Below are 16,908 nucleotides of genomic sequence, written 5' to 3'. Positions count from 1 at the left end.
GGCCGCGAGAGTTGAGGCTCAGGTGTGAAATGTATGGTTTTCAGGGTTTTTATCGGTTTTCAGCGTTATTTTGTTATCGTTTTTATCCTTAACTCGGTTTTCCTTGGTCTTTTCACGTGTGTTATGAATAAATCTTCTTTTTTTCGGTACCGGTACTAGTTTTATTTTGTTGTATTTATCCGCGACACCTTAAAGGCCGGTCCGTGAAAATATTGTCGGGCATGAACCGGTCCGTAGCGCAAAAAAGGTTGGGGACCGCTGGTTTAAGGTATGTGCTAACTAAAAATAAAGACAAGATGATAGTTTATTAAATTTTAATGAAATTTGCAGATTGTTTCGGTGAAGTTTAATAAACTCCTTGCTATCTAAAATATAACTGTCAGGCGTTGTGTGGAGGCGAGGAAGAAGGAACCCAAACGCAGGACTCGCAGGTAGGTGAAGGTTTATTGCAAGGAGTGGATGAACAGATGGTGAACGGACACTGACTGGCTGGACAACTGAATGGCTGGAGTCCACACCGAGACAGTTCAGGTGGGCGTCCACGCGGCCCGTGGCCGAGACGAGACAGTTCAGGTGGGCGGCCACGCGGCCCGTTGCCGAGACAGTTCAGGTGGGCGTCCACGCGGCCCGTGGCCGAGACGAGACAGTTCAGGTGGGCGGCCGCGAGGAAGACGGCGGCAGCCACGGAGCAGGTCCGGTGGGCGGCCGCGAGGAAGCCGGCAGCGGCCACGGAGCAGGTCCGGTGGGCGGCCGCGAGGAAGACGGCGGCGGCCACGCCGGCGATGACGTCCAGAACGTGGCTGGGGCGACGGCGCGGCAGCCGCAGGACCAGGCAACACAGAATCTGAAGCTGAGGCTGAGGCTGGACCAGGCGAAGCTGAAGCTGAGGCAGAGGCTGGACCAGGCGAAGCTGAAGCTGAGGCGGAGGCTGGACCAGGCGAAGCTGAAGCTGAGGCGGAGGCTGGACCAGGCAAAGCAGAGGCTGAGTCTGAGGCTGGACCAGGCGAAGCAGAGGCTGAGTCTGAGGCTGGACCAGGCGAGGCAGAGGCTGAGTCTGAGGCTGGACCAGGCGAGGCAGCGGCTGCCGGGGGTGACGGAGCCACAGCTGTAGGGCCAGCAGGCGCGGACGCCTCTGGCTGGAGACAGGCAGGGCCAGCGGGCGCGGACGCCTCTGGCTGAGGAGCGGCCGGGCCAGCGGGCGCGGACGCCTCTGGCTGAGGAGCGGCCGGGCCAGCGGGTGCGGAAACCCCTGGCTGAGGAGCAGGAGAGCTCACAGCTGGCTCTGGGTGCTGTGGCTGCAGGTCCGGGAACTGAACAGGATGGTGGACGGGTGACTGGGAGACAGGAGGCGACTGGACTGCAGACTGGACAGGAGCAGACTGGACTGCAGACTGGACAGGAGGCGACTGGACTGGAGCTGACTGGACTACCGACTGGACAGGAGCTGACTGGACTACCGACTGGACAGGAGCTGACTGGACTACCGACTGGACAGGAGCTGACTGGACTACAGACTGGACAGGAGCAGACTGGACTGACTGAACAGGGGTCTGGAGGACAGAAGACTGAACTGGAGGGGACCAGAGGACAGGAGGAGACTGGACTACAGGGGACCAGAGGACAGGAGACTGGACTACAGGGGACTGGAGGGCAGGCTGAACAGCAGGTGAGTGAACTGACTGGAGTGAAGGCTGAACAGCGGGTGAGGGAACTGGCTGGAGTGAAAGTTGAACAGCAGTTGAGGGAACTGGCTGGAGTGGAGATGCTAAGGGAGGAACAGAGGTAGGCGAGGCTGACGACGGAGCTGAGGTTGGTGTGGCTGATGGCTGAGCTAGACAGGGAGATAAGGCTACAGCCTGGGCTAGTAAAGCTGGTGCCTGAGCAGGGGACCCTTCAGCTAGCCTAACCAGGGATAAAGCTAGTGCGTGAAAAGCTGGATCAGGAGGTGGATGAAGGGGTGAAGTAGCAGGTGGACCGGTTAGCTCTTCCAAGCCTCTAGGGAGGTCAGGCTGGGTTCTGGCTGCCCTCAGCCTGGGCGCTGGGACAGGCACGGGAGGTGGCTGGACACCAGTCACCCCCACCCGAGAAACAGAAGCAGGTGTGGCGGTAGACTGGGTCGCAGCTGTCCTCCTCCTGGGAGCTGGCACTGGTGTGGGTGTAGCCTGACTGACGGGAGTGGAGATAACGACTGGGTGTGTGATACTAGCAGGTTTCTCTGGGATTATTCTGGTCCTCCTGCCACCACTATTTACAGTCTTTGACTGAACAGTTTTTGGGGGAGCAGAGCAGAAAAATTCGTCCCAGTCTACGTCGTCCTCTAGGAGGGAAACTCCCCACGAATCAGAGATGAGTCCGTTATTTGTTTTGAGTGAGGAATCAGTCGAGGAGTGCGAAAAACAGTCACTGGAACTCACCACCGGGAGTTGTTGAAAATGGTCCATATTATGGCGGCGTGTGCGCCGCTTTCTCCGGGAAGAGGAAGCGGCCGGGGTAAACAGCACAGCCCCTGGCGCGGTAGCCTCCGTTGAGCCGAGGTGGGAGGCGTAGCCGCTGTGCCGTGGCGATAGTGGAGGTCCGGCGAATGAGGCGGCGGGTGTGTGAGCGAGGAGCGGAGCGGCGAGAGAGGGAGCGGCCGAAGCGCGGCGTGAAACGTCCACTCTCCGCGGCAAATGCTCCGGTGCAGGTGAGGCAGCAGGTGGGGGAACGCGGCGTCTCCGAGGCCCGCCCAGAGCCAGGTGAGTCCCCTCGAAGACGTGCTCTCTCTCTGCGAAGAGCTGCTGTTTTCCCCTGAGCTCCTCCGCCCAACGGGAAAGCGCTGCCTGCTGCCGCTCGTAGAGGTCCGAGTTTGCTGGGTTCCAATCGTGTCTTCGTGGCACGGGTCGTGTCATTCTGTCAGGCGTTGTGTGGAGGCGAGGAAGAAGGAACCCAAACGCAGGACTCGCAGGTAGGTGAAGGTTTATTGCAAGGAGTGGATGAACAGAGGGTGAACGTACACTGACTAGCTGGACAACTGAATGGCTGACTGAACTGAGGGAATACACGGAAAGGACAACATCAATGACACGACAAGGGCTGAAGGGAAGAGAGGGCTTAAATACATAGACTGATGAGGATGATAATGAGAGACCGGTGAGTACACAGCTGAACATAATCTGGCTAATGACACGAGACGAGCTGACACAGGAAAGGCAGGAAGTGAGAACATGGAAGTGGCAAAATAAACTGAACATGAACAAAACTGAAAACACTGGGTCACCGACCCAGGAACCCTGACAATAACAGGACACCGGAGTAAATTCTCGAGCATCTCACACTTCTGATAATCAGTTTTCTGCTTGACGTTTATTCAGCTGTGTAAAAACTATAACTTTAATCTCAGCCAAACCGATTTACTCAGGAACAAATAAAACACTAAAAAAAGCCAAACAATAACATTTTGAAGTTATCTAAGTGACTTATATCATGTTTAACCTGAGTAGTGAAAGACGGCGGTGGGTTTGAAAACGATTTGCCGGGAGTCCGGTGTTCTCACGGCTCTAGTGAGCCTAGCCCCCGGCTAGCTATCGAGCTAGTGGGTAACAGACGTCTCCGAAAACGTCGGAGCGCTTTTGAAAATATGTGGTGTCTTGATAAACTGAGCAGATATTTGAGGTTTACACAGTTACATTCTCGCCTGAAAATATGTTAAACGTTTATTTTGTGACCCAGAAAGAATAATAAGAGTAATATTAAAACTAACTAGCTGCAGCCATTGTTGGAAACTGAGCTGGGCTGCGCTATGAATTCTGGGACAGAGCTTCTTCTTCTTCGGGGTTTAATGGCAGCTGGCATCCTTGTACATGCAGTGCTGCCATCTTCTGTTTCAGGCCGTTATTACACTCTTAAATCCTACTACTTATTCCTGCGTCTTTTGGGATCTTACAAAGCTTCAAACGACGCGTCGACTATTAAATCAGTCGTCGACGATTTTGATAGTCGACGTAATCGTGACTAGTCGACTAATCGTGGCAGCCCTATTGCACACAGACATTATTTTTGAAGAAATGGCTATTGTGACTGCCTATGATAATGTCTAAGCTATTTGTATATTCTAGCAAGGCATTTTATTTGGCCAGAATTTATTTCAACATCACAACACATCAATTAGTCACTGTGCAATTTTCAGAGTTATATAAACTGAAAATATTATTCAACCATTATCAACATGAAAGAACACAAATCTCATCGCTAAAGCTTTCAGTTAGAGTAGATTATTGGCACTTTCATACTGCTATCACAACCAGCTCACAGAACGTAAATGAGACAGGTGTTTATAGAAGACTACCAATGAAAGGAGTAATTTTACAAAGGGAAATAAAAACACTTTGTACAGGAACATCTCATTGTGTGACTCGAATATCTATTTAATCTTTTTTTTTTTCTCAATTGATGGCCCATCATTAATATTTCAAAGAAAGAGGATAGTAACAATTTTACTCTCTTGGCATCTCTGAGGGCACCCCAGACTGTCACAATTTCATTCTGAATCACCTCTGGTCGCTCTCATACTACTAGAATAATGGGATCAAGTCACTTCCACGCTCCATAACCAGGATTTATAGGGAAATCAAAACTGGGCCTTGCCGCTTGAGGGGACAAGAGCTGGCTTGGGGGAGAGAGAAGGACTTGGAAGAGAGAGATGAACAAAACGAGAAATGTATTCAGTTAGAGAAGGTAGGAGTGCGGAAGAGGAATTGCCCCTGAGCTCCTAGAGGGCCAGTGCTGAGAGATCAGGGGCCAGAATGTGCAGGTGGGTGGAGGAGTGTCTTGGGGCCCCAGCTTTGAGACACCAGCAAGAGCTGGAGGGACGCTGGAAGTGACCTGAGGCTCTGACTTCCACACTTCTACATTTCTGTCATCAGGACACTAGTAGACCAAAGGCTCTGAGGCCTCTCCACGGTCGGAGGAGCTCTTTGGAACACTCATTATTAACCTCCTCTTCTTTTCCTCCTCACCCTCCTCCTCACTTGACACCCACCCTCTTCTGCCATCCCTTCTTTTTCTCTCTCACTGATCCTGCCTTCTGTGCTGAGAAAGTACAGAGTGTGGCTGGATCTTGAGCCAATGGATTACGCTTTAATTCAGAGGTAGTGGAGAGTAAGAGCTTGTATAATGTTTGGCTGGACACTTGAAACGATTCTATGGAAATGGAGAAATGGGGAAGACCTAAATTTTAATATTAATTATTTTTGGAATGGCATTTCATCTGTATATCATTATCATCTCAGCAAATATTTTGGCCCATTAAAGCTGTGGTTTCATTTTGCTTTTTTAAATTTAACACAGATATATGTAATTAAATTATGTTTTAGCAAATGGCCACTCTATGCTTTAGCAGGTGTTTAGTTAATATAATTTTAGAATTTTGTTGAGGTTAAAAAAATGATATGAGTCTAACTTTGAGAAACCAATTCCATATTATAAAGATGGTGATTATTGCAGGCTTAAAAGTACTTTTCTGAGCTGCTTCTTATTTATATAGCACCAATGGCACTTAATATTACAAGCTTATGATCCAACAAGCTTACAAAGAGATCCCAACAATCACACAACTCTCTATGAGCAAGGACTTAGTGATAGTGGGAAGGAAAAACTCCCTTTTAAAAAGACGAGACGTCCAGCAGAAACGGGCACAAGGAGAGGCAGTTATCTGCCACATTATTGTAAACAATTGGGGGTGAGGGGAAAGAGGAGGTGGCAGAGAGAGACAGGACAAGAGGCAAATTTAGGAGAGAGAGTTTAGCAATTGCTAATGTTTAAAAAAAAAAAAAAAAGAAAGAAAAAAACGAGTGAAAAGGAAACATCCAGTGCATTCTGGGACATAAGCATAATTAGCATAACTAAGGGAGAGTTCAGGGTTACCTGCTGAAGAACTAACTGTCAGCTTCATGAAAAAGGAAAGTTTTCAGCCTAATCTTAATAATACAGAGGGTGTCTGTCTCCTGAATCCAAACTGGAAGCTGGTTCCACAGTATAAGGGCCTGACAGTTTATGTGTCTGCCTCTCATTCTACTTTTAATTTTGCTAGGAAACAAAAAATAAGGCTGCAGTCTGAGATTAAAGTGAACTTGGTATAAGTACAGCAATTTTCTTTCTTTACAATATAGTTACTCACTACTGCTCACATGGGTTTGCTTTTGTCTTATTAACATATTTCAGTATAACTCCCATGAGATATTATGTAGAAAGAACTCATTACATTTGTTTCCAGTGTCCTAACAGCAAAGGGGAAGAGAGAGGCTTTGAGGCATATTTAATTATACCAAATCCACTTTAAGGAAAACATAGTTGTAAACAGCTTCTTTAATTACCCTTGTTACTAAGTAATTTTAATTATTTTTTGATACAAATTGCAAAATCAAATAAAGCATCTATTCAATCTTCTATTTTAAAACTATTTAATAGCATGAAAACAGAATACAAGTCATATTATGACCAGTTCAAATTATTAATTCAATAAACGAACAGAGTGCTTTCACTGAATAGTCCAGGGAGAGCCACTTTGATTTTTATTAGCATGCATGGCGGTACTGTTATAGAGCTAGTGTTGAGAGATTCATGAGTGCAAAATCAAATGAGTAGAACTACGAGACATTACGCAGCAAACTTTGCATAGTCAAGCTATATTCTCCAATGTTCCCACCAAACAACATAGCTTAATTGAACATCTGCAAGTATTTAAAACAGATAAAGAAAAGGCACAAACAGCAAAAGAAGAATCGTTCCTGTTTTTTCAGTGTTAACACTATCTTTGCTGTCGTGTCCCACCCCACCGTGTCATTCGTCTTTCTCACTCAAGCGTTAGCATCAAATCAGTATGTACACACAGGCCATTTAGAGACTTCAAAGTTCAGCACTGGCTGCAGGGGTGAAAGCTCAGCATCCCACTAACATCTCTCGACAGGCCTGGGGGCTAGTAGATAAAAAGCTTAAAACTCAAACAGAAAAGAATCTCTCCCCTGATTTGTGCCTCTCCAGCCTCAGATCAATATGATTTAACCTTGCCGCAAAGTATCTTTAATAATTTTAATTCTGCATTAGATGGGAGTTCATAGACGTGTTCCCTTGTTGACAGAGACTAGGCGTGTTTGGGAAAAAACGTTATGTTAAAGGTTTAATTTGTCACACTGGATGGTGGATAACTGGTGAAGGTACAGAATAGAAGAAGAAAAGTGAAACAACTGCTTCGTAAATTCCTTTCAACTTGAGACACTGTCATCTGGAGGGATGAGAAAACAGTAAGTGTGCAAATGTCTTGCTACTTTCCCAGTGCATTATCATCTATCTTGCTTCAGTTATGTAGGCAGCCAACTCAGGGCCACAGAGAGAAAACTGAGTAGACATGGGAAGACTGAGTGTCTCTGTGGGACATGGAAGTGGAGGTTGCCTAAAAGACTAACACATTTGACATTTGCTTTGTCAACAGTTAGAGATTTTATGACTTTGTGTCAAGTTTGTTCTGCAGCGCTGATGTTTTCTTTAGTGGCAATGAATTGTAGTCCCAGCAGATTGCCTTAGCTCTTATACATTCCACCCCCCACACAGTTCATTGTTCACACTTTGACAAAGTCACACCACATGTCCTTGGGGTAATGTCATTTTACATCACAACGCAAAAGCATTGTGCATTTGAATGATATGTAGTCCTCAGCAGACACTGAACCAACCATGACTTAAGGCTTAAAAACCTCCTCCATCAATCATATGTATGATTCAGTCTATGTAAATATCTTCTACCGAGCTGAGCTTCTGTGGACTTTGAATATATAGAATACATATATTTATATATAATAGATATATAAATAGCATGTGCCGTGGTATGTTTGATATTGTTGAAATCTCAGTTTGATTTTCTACAGATGTCCTTGTGATACAGGTGCATCCAGATTTTCCTGCAGGTTATTAAAATGCATTGTACTTTTCAAATTTGAATTTAGTATACTTTAGTATACTCCTCCTATAAGCACGGTATAGGAGGGGGTGCTCTAAGTGTTTACTGGCAAGTGATGACATCTAAACTTCTCAAGCTCTGAACCTGGAGGAAATATTGATATTCCGTGGCTAAAAATGTACAATAATGTATAATACTGTGTGAAAATTGCTGGGATTCTTGGATACTTGTTCTACTAGCAGCACGGGATGTGCCTTATATGCTGTACTGTTGGCCTGATGTACTGCCTCGAGGTGAAAGGTTACATTTTGTGACAGAAATAATATTCTTTGATTTTTCTCAAAACCATACATCTGAAAACATCTTGATGAACAATGAGCATTGCCTTTTCTTCTCTAAAATATTGCAACTGTACCTTTGAACAAGGCGATTAACAAGCAACTGTTTTACTAAAGTTACTTTGGGGCTAAACTTTCGCACTGCAGTTTTGTGTGCAGTCCATCTGCTCTTATGGTGATGATGCCAGAAAAACTGAATTTGAGCAAACTTTGAATGTGGGCAGAACAAATTTACAATATGTACCAGTTTACCTTGAGCTAAGAAAAATACAACTGAATGGACTGTAATGCAAAATAAAAGCGTCTTCTCTCAACTCTTAGTCCAACGTATTCTCCAACTTAATGTCAATTCACACACAGTCTGCATTACTTCTGGCAAAAAGAATAATGTTAAAAATTACCTTTAAACTATTCCCACTATTTATCTTCTTTCATAGATTTTTTCTGAATAAAAGAAAAGTAGGTTTTAGAAATGTATTACAAAAATGCTCCTTTAGCCTCCAAGCTACTCAGGGGGAAGGCTTCAGTGTTTAATATTTGATGGTGTACTGTTGAGTACTGCCTTCTCTAAAAGCATATGAAAAAAAATCGCTAGAAGAAGTACAGAAGAATGAGACCTACTGAGAAGGGGATTTAAACATCAATCTTTATACTGTATTGACTTATATGTATGGGAAGTAAAATAACTGATTTACTTAAATTGATTATAGAAACAGAAAAGAAAGAGACAGAAAAAAGCCAATTAGCTCTTATCCTGAGATCATCTAGGTCTTACTTTTCTGAGCTGTAGAATCCCTTCTTGTGTCGTTGCGTTCGTAATAATCTCAAACACGCCTTGGTCGTCTCCTTCGATGAAGCTGTACGTCGACTTGGCATTCTCACCGATGTCGCGGTCATTTGCTTTCACCTTGCCACCCTCTTTCCCTAATGGTAGGTCTTCAGGGATCACAAACTCATACAAACCTGAGGATGAACAGACACAGCTTTTTGGTTTCTAGAAACGTTGATCAAATTAAGCACAATTACGGAACCATATTACACTACTGCATCATCATTAGACATTTCACAGTTAGAGGAATTAGTTTCTGAGGAGCACGTTTGATGAAATTTACAAAATAACATTTATTTTTCCTAATTATTACCAATCAGAGAAATGCTCATTTAGAGAGGCAGTAATTTCTTTTCCCTCTTTATTCAGTTTGGGATGGGTAAGGTTATGAAGTTACTTACTTTTAGAGAACTTTGGTGGATTGTCATTGATGTCTTGTAGTGTGATGCTGACAGTAGTAGTTCCAGACAAACCACCCATGTGACCTCCCATGTCTTTAGCTTGAATGACCACCTGATAATCCTCTCTCATCTCACGATCCATCCCATGCAGAGCAATTCTTATGGTTGCTGGAGGTGGAAACAGTTCATAACACATTCACCCAATTATAAATATGACTGATATACTCTGCACATAATTGTAATGATGCTCATGTGAGTAAACGTAAGGAAGCTCAAGGAAAAAAAGGCATGCAGTCACCTTCATGCTCACATTATTCCCCAGTTTATAACATGCATTATTTTAGACCATGACCTTACTAAACATGAACCCCATACCCAGCAGGGTTAAAGATTTCCCTGCAGGCTTAGTCTCAGAAAAAGCACTGTCTGAGTGAATGTAGTAAGGTGCCCACGACTGAGCCAGTCGCAGACTGAGAATCAGCTGTGTTTGTTTTTGAATGTGTTGTTGAACCGTCTGAAGTCATTTGTATTCTGATTGAGTGTGAATTATGCTGTCTGTCTTGTATAATCTTGAATATTGTATGCAGAATGGACCTTATTGACTCTGCCGCAGCACTGAATATAAAAAGGGCTCAGCACCGGCATATACGGATAATCCACTCAGGAAACAGAGGCCCGCAGGATCATCAAATGAATATAAAACCCCTCATAAAAGCCAGGCTTTGGCATGACACCCTGCCTTGGTCCTGAGCTGCCTCAGACAATGATAATATGCTTGGCTGTGATGGGAAACATGGGAGGGGTTAGAATGTTGTCTGTGTCTGCATTTTATTCTACAGATAGATTTTTCCTCAGAGAAATTTCAGGGTCAGTTGTGCTTTTGGAGGTCACACACGACACAGACGATTTAAACAAAAAGAGAAAATGAAGGACAAGAGTCGGACACCTCTTCAGTAAGACTGTACTGAAAAAAAAAAACAATGCCCTTGTTGTTCGAGTAATTTATTAAAGGAAGTCTTTTTCAACTATGTTATTGTTATTTTCATAAGAAAAAAAATACATTTAGTGACTGTGGGGTGGAAAGACCAATGTGACTTGGACCAGTTGATAACACTGGGGTAATTGATTACTACTCCCATGTTCTAACCTTGAACGAAATTTTTCTGTCCACCAAATACGATGTCTTGATTTTTGCTCGTGTTTTATTAGCAGTAATTCTGCTTGACTTTTTTTCCTGCTTCTACAAACAGCTGAAAGTGTAAAACTTACATTTCAAATTAACTCATTTTCTAATTAAACAATTGTATAAAATGTAGTTATTTTGTGTTGAAGGGTTCAATGTACTTTATTTTTGTTATTTATTTATTTTTGTTTAACAAAGGTTATTTTCTGACCTGGATGCACAATGTCAGTCCTTAACCAATGGGATTGTTTTTCCCGCCTTGACTGTTCCTGTTTGGTTACGCTAGTAAGGCTGCTTAGCCCACACCTGCCATAGCTGCACCTGTAGGAGGAACGTGGTTGCTGATTTGGAGACCCAAAGCTGTTTTTATGAATACACAGTGCTTTGCACTGGTGAGTAACTGAACTGTTATAGCTGCTGATCGGCTTGCTGAAATGTTGATGTCGTTCACTTGGGAAACAAATGCTAACGGTGAAGGTCCTGCGCAAGTAGCTAGCGGGTACTATCTAAACTCACAATCCTGTTTGTTCACTGTTATCTGAGAACTTATTAGCTATTGTAGGTTAAGAAAAACAGCATGCATACCTGTTGCATTGAAATGTTTTGTTGTGTTATTTTTATTCACCATTGCTGTTAATTAACAATGAGGAGAGTATATTGATTCTGATGCTAGGAGCAGTGTGGATTAGATCTATGGACCTGATTAATTTTAGTTTTATGATTGGTGATAACTACATTGCCACGTAACGCAAAACATTTTGAATTTGATAGTTGTACAACACGTTAGAAACAGAAATTTGAAACAGATTTTGTTCATGCTTTTTTCCATAAGCAGAAATGTTTATGGATAATTGTTAGTTAAGTATGTACAATGTTCATTTGGAGTAACTCTGACCTCACTCTTAGGTCAGGTTTTTTGATTTGGAGATCAAGGAGCTGAGACTCTACAGAGAGCTTCGAATTACAGACCTTCTGGAAAATCCATAGAAGAAGAATGATCTTCCATTGCAATGGATGGCAAGCCACAGCCCATATGGAACTGAATCTTGCAGTCTGGTTGCCTGAATTGTGGTAGGACAAACTGTGCAAATCATACATCGATCATCGGATTGAGCTCACACCAATAAACTGCCCAGATCACCTAACAGGCCTGAACTGGATCACACTGACAATTTAAAAGACCCAGGTCTAACTTTCTTTTCTTTATTTTTTGGGGGTCTCTGTGTGCGCACACTATTTTGGTTATTGTTGTTAGTTGTAATACAGTGCACAAAAAATTTCTAATACAACTTAAGCATTGCTTCATTGTTTATATGGTTGTGTTTTCATTGTGGCTGCCCATCCTCTTGGCTCGTGACATTCCTGAAGTCTTCTGATTTGGCCATTGTTTATTATTTTTGTTACATACAAGTTACAAACATGCTATGTATAAAATTATTGAGGAAGCATCTTGGGTAAAACCAAACTTCTATATGTTTGTACATTTAGTGAACCGCATGTAGTATCACGTCAACAAAATAAGCTTGAAAACATTCGAGAATCCTTTTTTTTTCTTTTTTTTAAATCAGTGAAGTAGAATTATATGAATAGAGCTATAGATGATTACACCAAGGACACACATGTGATATTATTTGAAAGAATAATTATAGAAAATCTATTTGAAATTTTTTTAAAAAAAGTAACACAACAACACAGCTCTTGTGTTACATGTATACAGGGAGTGCAGAATTATTAGGCAAATGAGTATTTTGTCCACATCATCCTCTTCATGCATGTTGTCTTACTCCAAGCTGTATAGGCTCGAAAGCCTACTACCAATTAAGCATATTAGGTGATGTGCATCTCTGTAATGAGAAGGGGTGTGGTCTAATGACATCAACACCGTATATCAGGTGTGCATAATTATTAGGCAACTTCCTTTCCTTTGGCAAAATGGGTCAAAAGAAGGACTTGACAAGCACAGAAAAGTCAAAGATAGTGAGATATCTTGCAGAGGGATGCAGCAGTCTCAAAATTGCAAAGCTTCTGAAGCGTGATCATCGAACAATCAAGCGTTTCATTCAAAATAGTCAACAGAGTCGCAAGAAGCGTGTGGAAAAACCAAGGCGCAAAATAACTGCCCATGAACTGAGAAAAGTCAAGCGTGCAGCTGCCAAGATGCCACTTGCCACCAGTTTGGCCATATTTCAGAGCTGCAACATCACTGGAGTGCCCAAAAGCACAAGGTGTGCAATACTGAGAGACATGGCCAAGGTAAGAAAGGCTGAAAGACGACCACCACTGAACAAGACACAGAAGCTGAAACGTCAAGACTGGGCCAAGAAATATCTCAAGACTGATTTTTCTAAGGTTTTATGGACTGATGAAATGAGAGTGAGTCTTGATGGGCCAGATGGATGGGCCCGTGGCTGGATTGGTAAAGGGCAGAGAGCTCCAGTCCGACTCAGACGCCAGCAAGGTGGAGGTGGAGTACTGGTTTGGGCTGGTATCATCAAAGATGAGCTTGTGGGGCCTTTTCGGGTTGAGGATGGAGTCAAGCTCAACTCCCAGTCCTACTGCCAGTTTCTGGAAGACACCTTCTTCAAGCAGTGGTACAGGAAGAAGTCTGCATCCTTCAAGAAAAACATGATTTTCATGCAGGACAATGCTCCATCACACGCGTCCAAGTACTCCACAGCGTGGCTGGCAAGAAAGGGTATAAAAGAAGAAAAACTAATGACATGGCCTCCTTGTTCACCTGATCTGAACCCCATTGAGAACCTGTGGTCCATCATCAAATGTGAGATTTACAAGGAGGGAAAACAGTACACCTCTCTGAACAGTGTCTGGGAGGCTGTGGTTGCTGCTGCACGCAATGTTGATGGTGAACAGATCAAAACACTGACAGAATCCATGGATGGCAGGCTTTTGAGTGTCCTTGCAAAGAAAGGTGGCTATATTGGTCGCTGATTTGTTTTTGTTTTGTTTTTGAATGTCAGAAATGTATATTTGTGAATGTGGAGATGTTATATTTGTTTCATAGGTAAAAATAAATCATTGAAATGGGTATATATTTGTTTTTTGTTAAGTTGCCTAATAATTATGCACAGTAATAGTCACCTGCACACACAGATATCCCCCTAAAATAGCTAAAACTAAAAACAAACTAAAAACTACTTCCAAAAACATTCAGCTTTGATATTAATGAGTTTTTTGGGTTCATTGAGAACATGGTTGTTGTTCAATAATAAAATTATTCCTCAAAAATACAACTTGCCTAATAATTCTGCACTCCCTGTATACTCTCTCTTACATGGGACACCCTTAGATGGCCTCAAAGATGAAGTGTGTAAAACCAGCATTTCATCAGCATCACCAAGTCATTGCAGTTTTAATGAATAGGCAGATATTATATAGAGAAATAGGATTTTAAATTACTTCTCTCTAATTTTAGCTTTGAGCTCTGATGTGCAATAACAAGGTAGACCTACCACCCGAAATGCAAACAAACAAATCAATAAGGAAAAAGAGCTACACAAACAAGTTACTTTTCCTCCACACACACACACACACACACACACACACACACACACACACACACACACACACACACACACACTCACACACTCTTCCGTCATCCTGCTACAAGCAACACCGTCATCTCTGTTGATCATCGTTAATTATTCAAATTAATTCCTAATCACTGAAAAGGGAAGATAGACAAACACTCATTTCCATAGATATTTGTTTCAACTTTTTTTTTTTCATCGACCATTAACCAAGTGATGAATTGGGGCATGATGTTTATTTATTTATTGAATGCTTTTCATTTCCAGTGTGGTGTTGTAAGTGTCAAATGCATTCTAATGGTTGTTTTCCCCTTACCTTTTATTTTTCATTAACATTCATTAAAACATCTGGCTCACTTGAATGAGCCATCTGCATGTGCACAGTGATCACACAAAGCATGAATGTTAATCCTTAAACTGTCCATTCAGCCCCTTCTCGACAGCCACGGTCCAGCTGTAGAGGCTTCGAGATTACGACACCTATACCAGTGAGGACAAGGCCGGTTTTTATGTGTTGAAATTATGAATGTTCATTCTAATTATGTACATAAATTTTGAGTCCTCCTTTCTTGAAGCTTGTTTATTGTGTGTTGTTTTCCAAATTGTGAGCCGTCAATTTCCATCTCATTTCTTATTAATGTAATTTCACCATTATTTAATCATATTGCTTACAGACACATGTTAAAAAGTCAGCTGAAAAAGCAATTAAAGATCCAATCTAGAATATGTTTTGAGATAACTTTATGCATCATGACGCTGCTGAAGAGTCTGCCTTGTGAAAGGAAGAAGTAATTATTATCATTGCCATTATTTGGAATTCATAACCCAGTGATGTTATGGACCACAGCATCATAGGAGTGTTGCCCCATTTAGTACTTAGGACTTGAAGTCAGCTGAGCAAAACATGCAACTCACTGATGCAAAGCTCTCATATAAATCTCATTTGGGTTTCAATAATGAATTCCATGCAACTCGTTGTGGAACTGTACAGTACTGTTCACTGTTCAAATGCGTTGATGTTACTTATCCAAGTTAAACCTCATTGCTTGATTTATCCACTGAAAAAAGTTGAAATTGTATCTTTAGCCACATACATTCCCACTGTGGCCAAAACACTTGCTGATAGCGGGTCATATGATTGTTGGGGTTTTCTCTGTTTTCTTTATAATATTGTAGGATCTGTACCTTGCAATATTAAGCACCTTGAGGGAAATGTCCTTGTGATTTGGTGCTGTATAAATGAAATGAAATTTAATTGAATTGAAAATTCATGCAAATTCTATCCTTCCTTTTATAAAAGGTTATGAATGTATAAGGTCCATTTAGTATTGTTCAGTGCCATCCCGAGTGACTGAGTACAAAAGCCATGGTTAGTTAATTTATTATAAAGATCCCCCTTAATTAATACTGCAAATATACAATATTTTATTTTTATTTCATGAAAATATTTTTGCATACTTGGATAGTCTTTTTGTTAAATCAAAATGATATGTTATGCAATATATTATGAACCAGTGTGTGTGGACTATATTTGTGTTTCATTCATTTCTATCAAGTTGCTCCATTACATTCAAATCTATTGTTTCAATAAAATCTGTACACCCCTTGGAACAGTTACAATGCTCCCAGGAAAAAACTTGTTTGCCACTGCGTATGGTATAAATATTGAAACATAAATGTACATGAATGAACAGCTGTAGAGGGGAATTGTAGCAAAAGGGAGTGAGCCAGGAAGCCACATTTAACAGCAGCCCCATGCAGCAATAATCTACAAGCATAAAAAAAAAAAAACAGATGGTCTGAGTTACCTGCAGAACTGATGTTTTTACACAACTTTTCAAACTATTACATTGTCAGGCCGCCTTTTTACAGACATGTAATTTTGTCCCTTACAGCTTCACTGAATAGAGTTGAAGTTGCATGATAATGCAGACATACAGCATTTGGTATAATAGTTAAGTGTCAGACTATATCCTCTTTTAGTCCTTACAGAAGGTGTTTGCACTTTATGCATAAATGCAATGCAACAGACTGCTATCACCTCAGGTGGGCAAACAGGTGGGGAAGCTGTTGCATCTCCACCTGTTGGAATTAGTACAACCTGTAGCACCTGCTAGCAGTGCACATGTTAAAAGCAGGATATGACTCTCAGCTCTTCTGTTAGTATTTATTTTGTATTTGAATCCCAAGTATTGGCAGCACATAGATATGAGGTACCAGAAAGTCGACTACATTAGAAATGAGCGGTTCCAAACTAAACTAAACTTCCATTAAAATATAGTGGATAAGTATACAGCCTAAATAACACAATGGAGGGGAAGTTCCTCACAGTATTTCATATCATGAATGGACCTTACTGCAAAAAACTTCAAGTCAGCCACTGGTTTGCAGTGGGTTCAGTATCAACTCATAGTATGCATTAGTGTTTTATTATAGTGATTTTAAATGGGAAAACAATTAAGCCTTGTGACTATAAAGGGCTTAAAAAATCCAGTCAAGTATTAATGCAATTTTTGCTGCGTAACCCTAAAACCTCTAAAATTTTATCAGCTATTTAGTGAGATAACTTTCAAAATGTTTCAGTTACTGTTTAAACTTTCAATTTTTTTGATAGCTGATCAGATACAGAGTTGGGTCCATAAAGCTTAAAGCAGTCCCTATAGTTCAGGTGTGTCCTTA

At 42.0% G+C, this 16,908-nt stretch overlaps 1 protein-coding gene across 2 annotated transcripts in view; it reads right to left on the bottom strand.

Annotated features, from left to right (window-relative positions):
- cdh8 (cadherin 8) overlaps nt 1–16,908 on the bottom strand; it is a 99,277-nt gene that overhangs the window by 19,692 nt on the left and 62,677 nt on the right. For both annotated transcript variants that reach the window (XM_084927711.1, XM_084927703.1), the window contains exons 5-6: nt 9,499–9,666; nt 9,044–9,231 (exon numbers count right to left, since the gene is read on the bottom strand). In XM_084927711.1, coding sequence (XP_084783837.1) covers nt 9,044–9,231; nt 9,499–9,666 — 356 coding nt within the window. The remainder of the gene's footprint in view (nt 1–9,043; nt 9,232–9,498; nt 9,667–16,908) is intronic.

The sequence above is a fragment of the Perissodus microlepis genome, chromosome 1, assembly GCF_051167445.1.
Source record: "Perissodus microlepis isolate ML-2025 ecotype Zambia chromosome 1, ASM5116744v1, whole genome shotgun sequence".
Taxonomy (NCBI): Eukaryota; Metazoa; Chordata; class Actinopteri; order Cichliformes; family Cichlidae; genus Perissodus; species Perissodus microlepis.
Note: the sequence above shows the minus strand (reverse complement) of the source record. Positions and strands in the feature narration are given on the sequence as shown.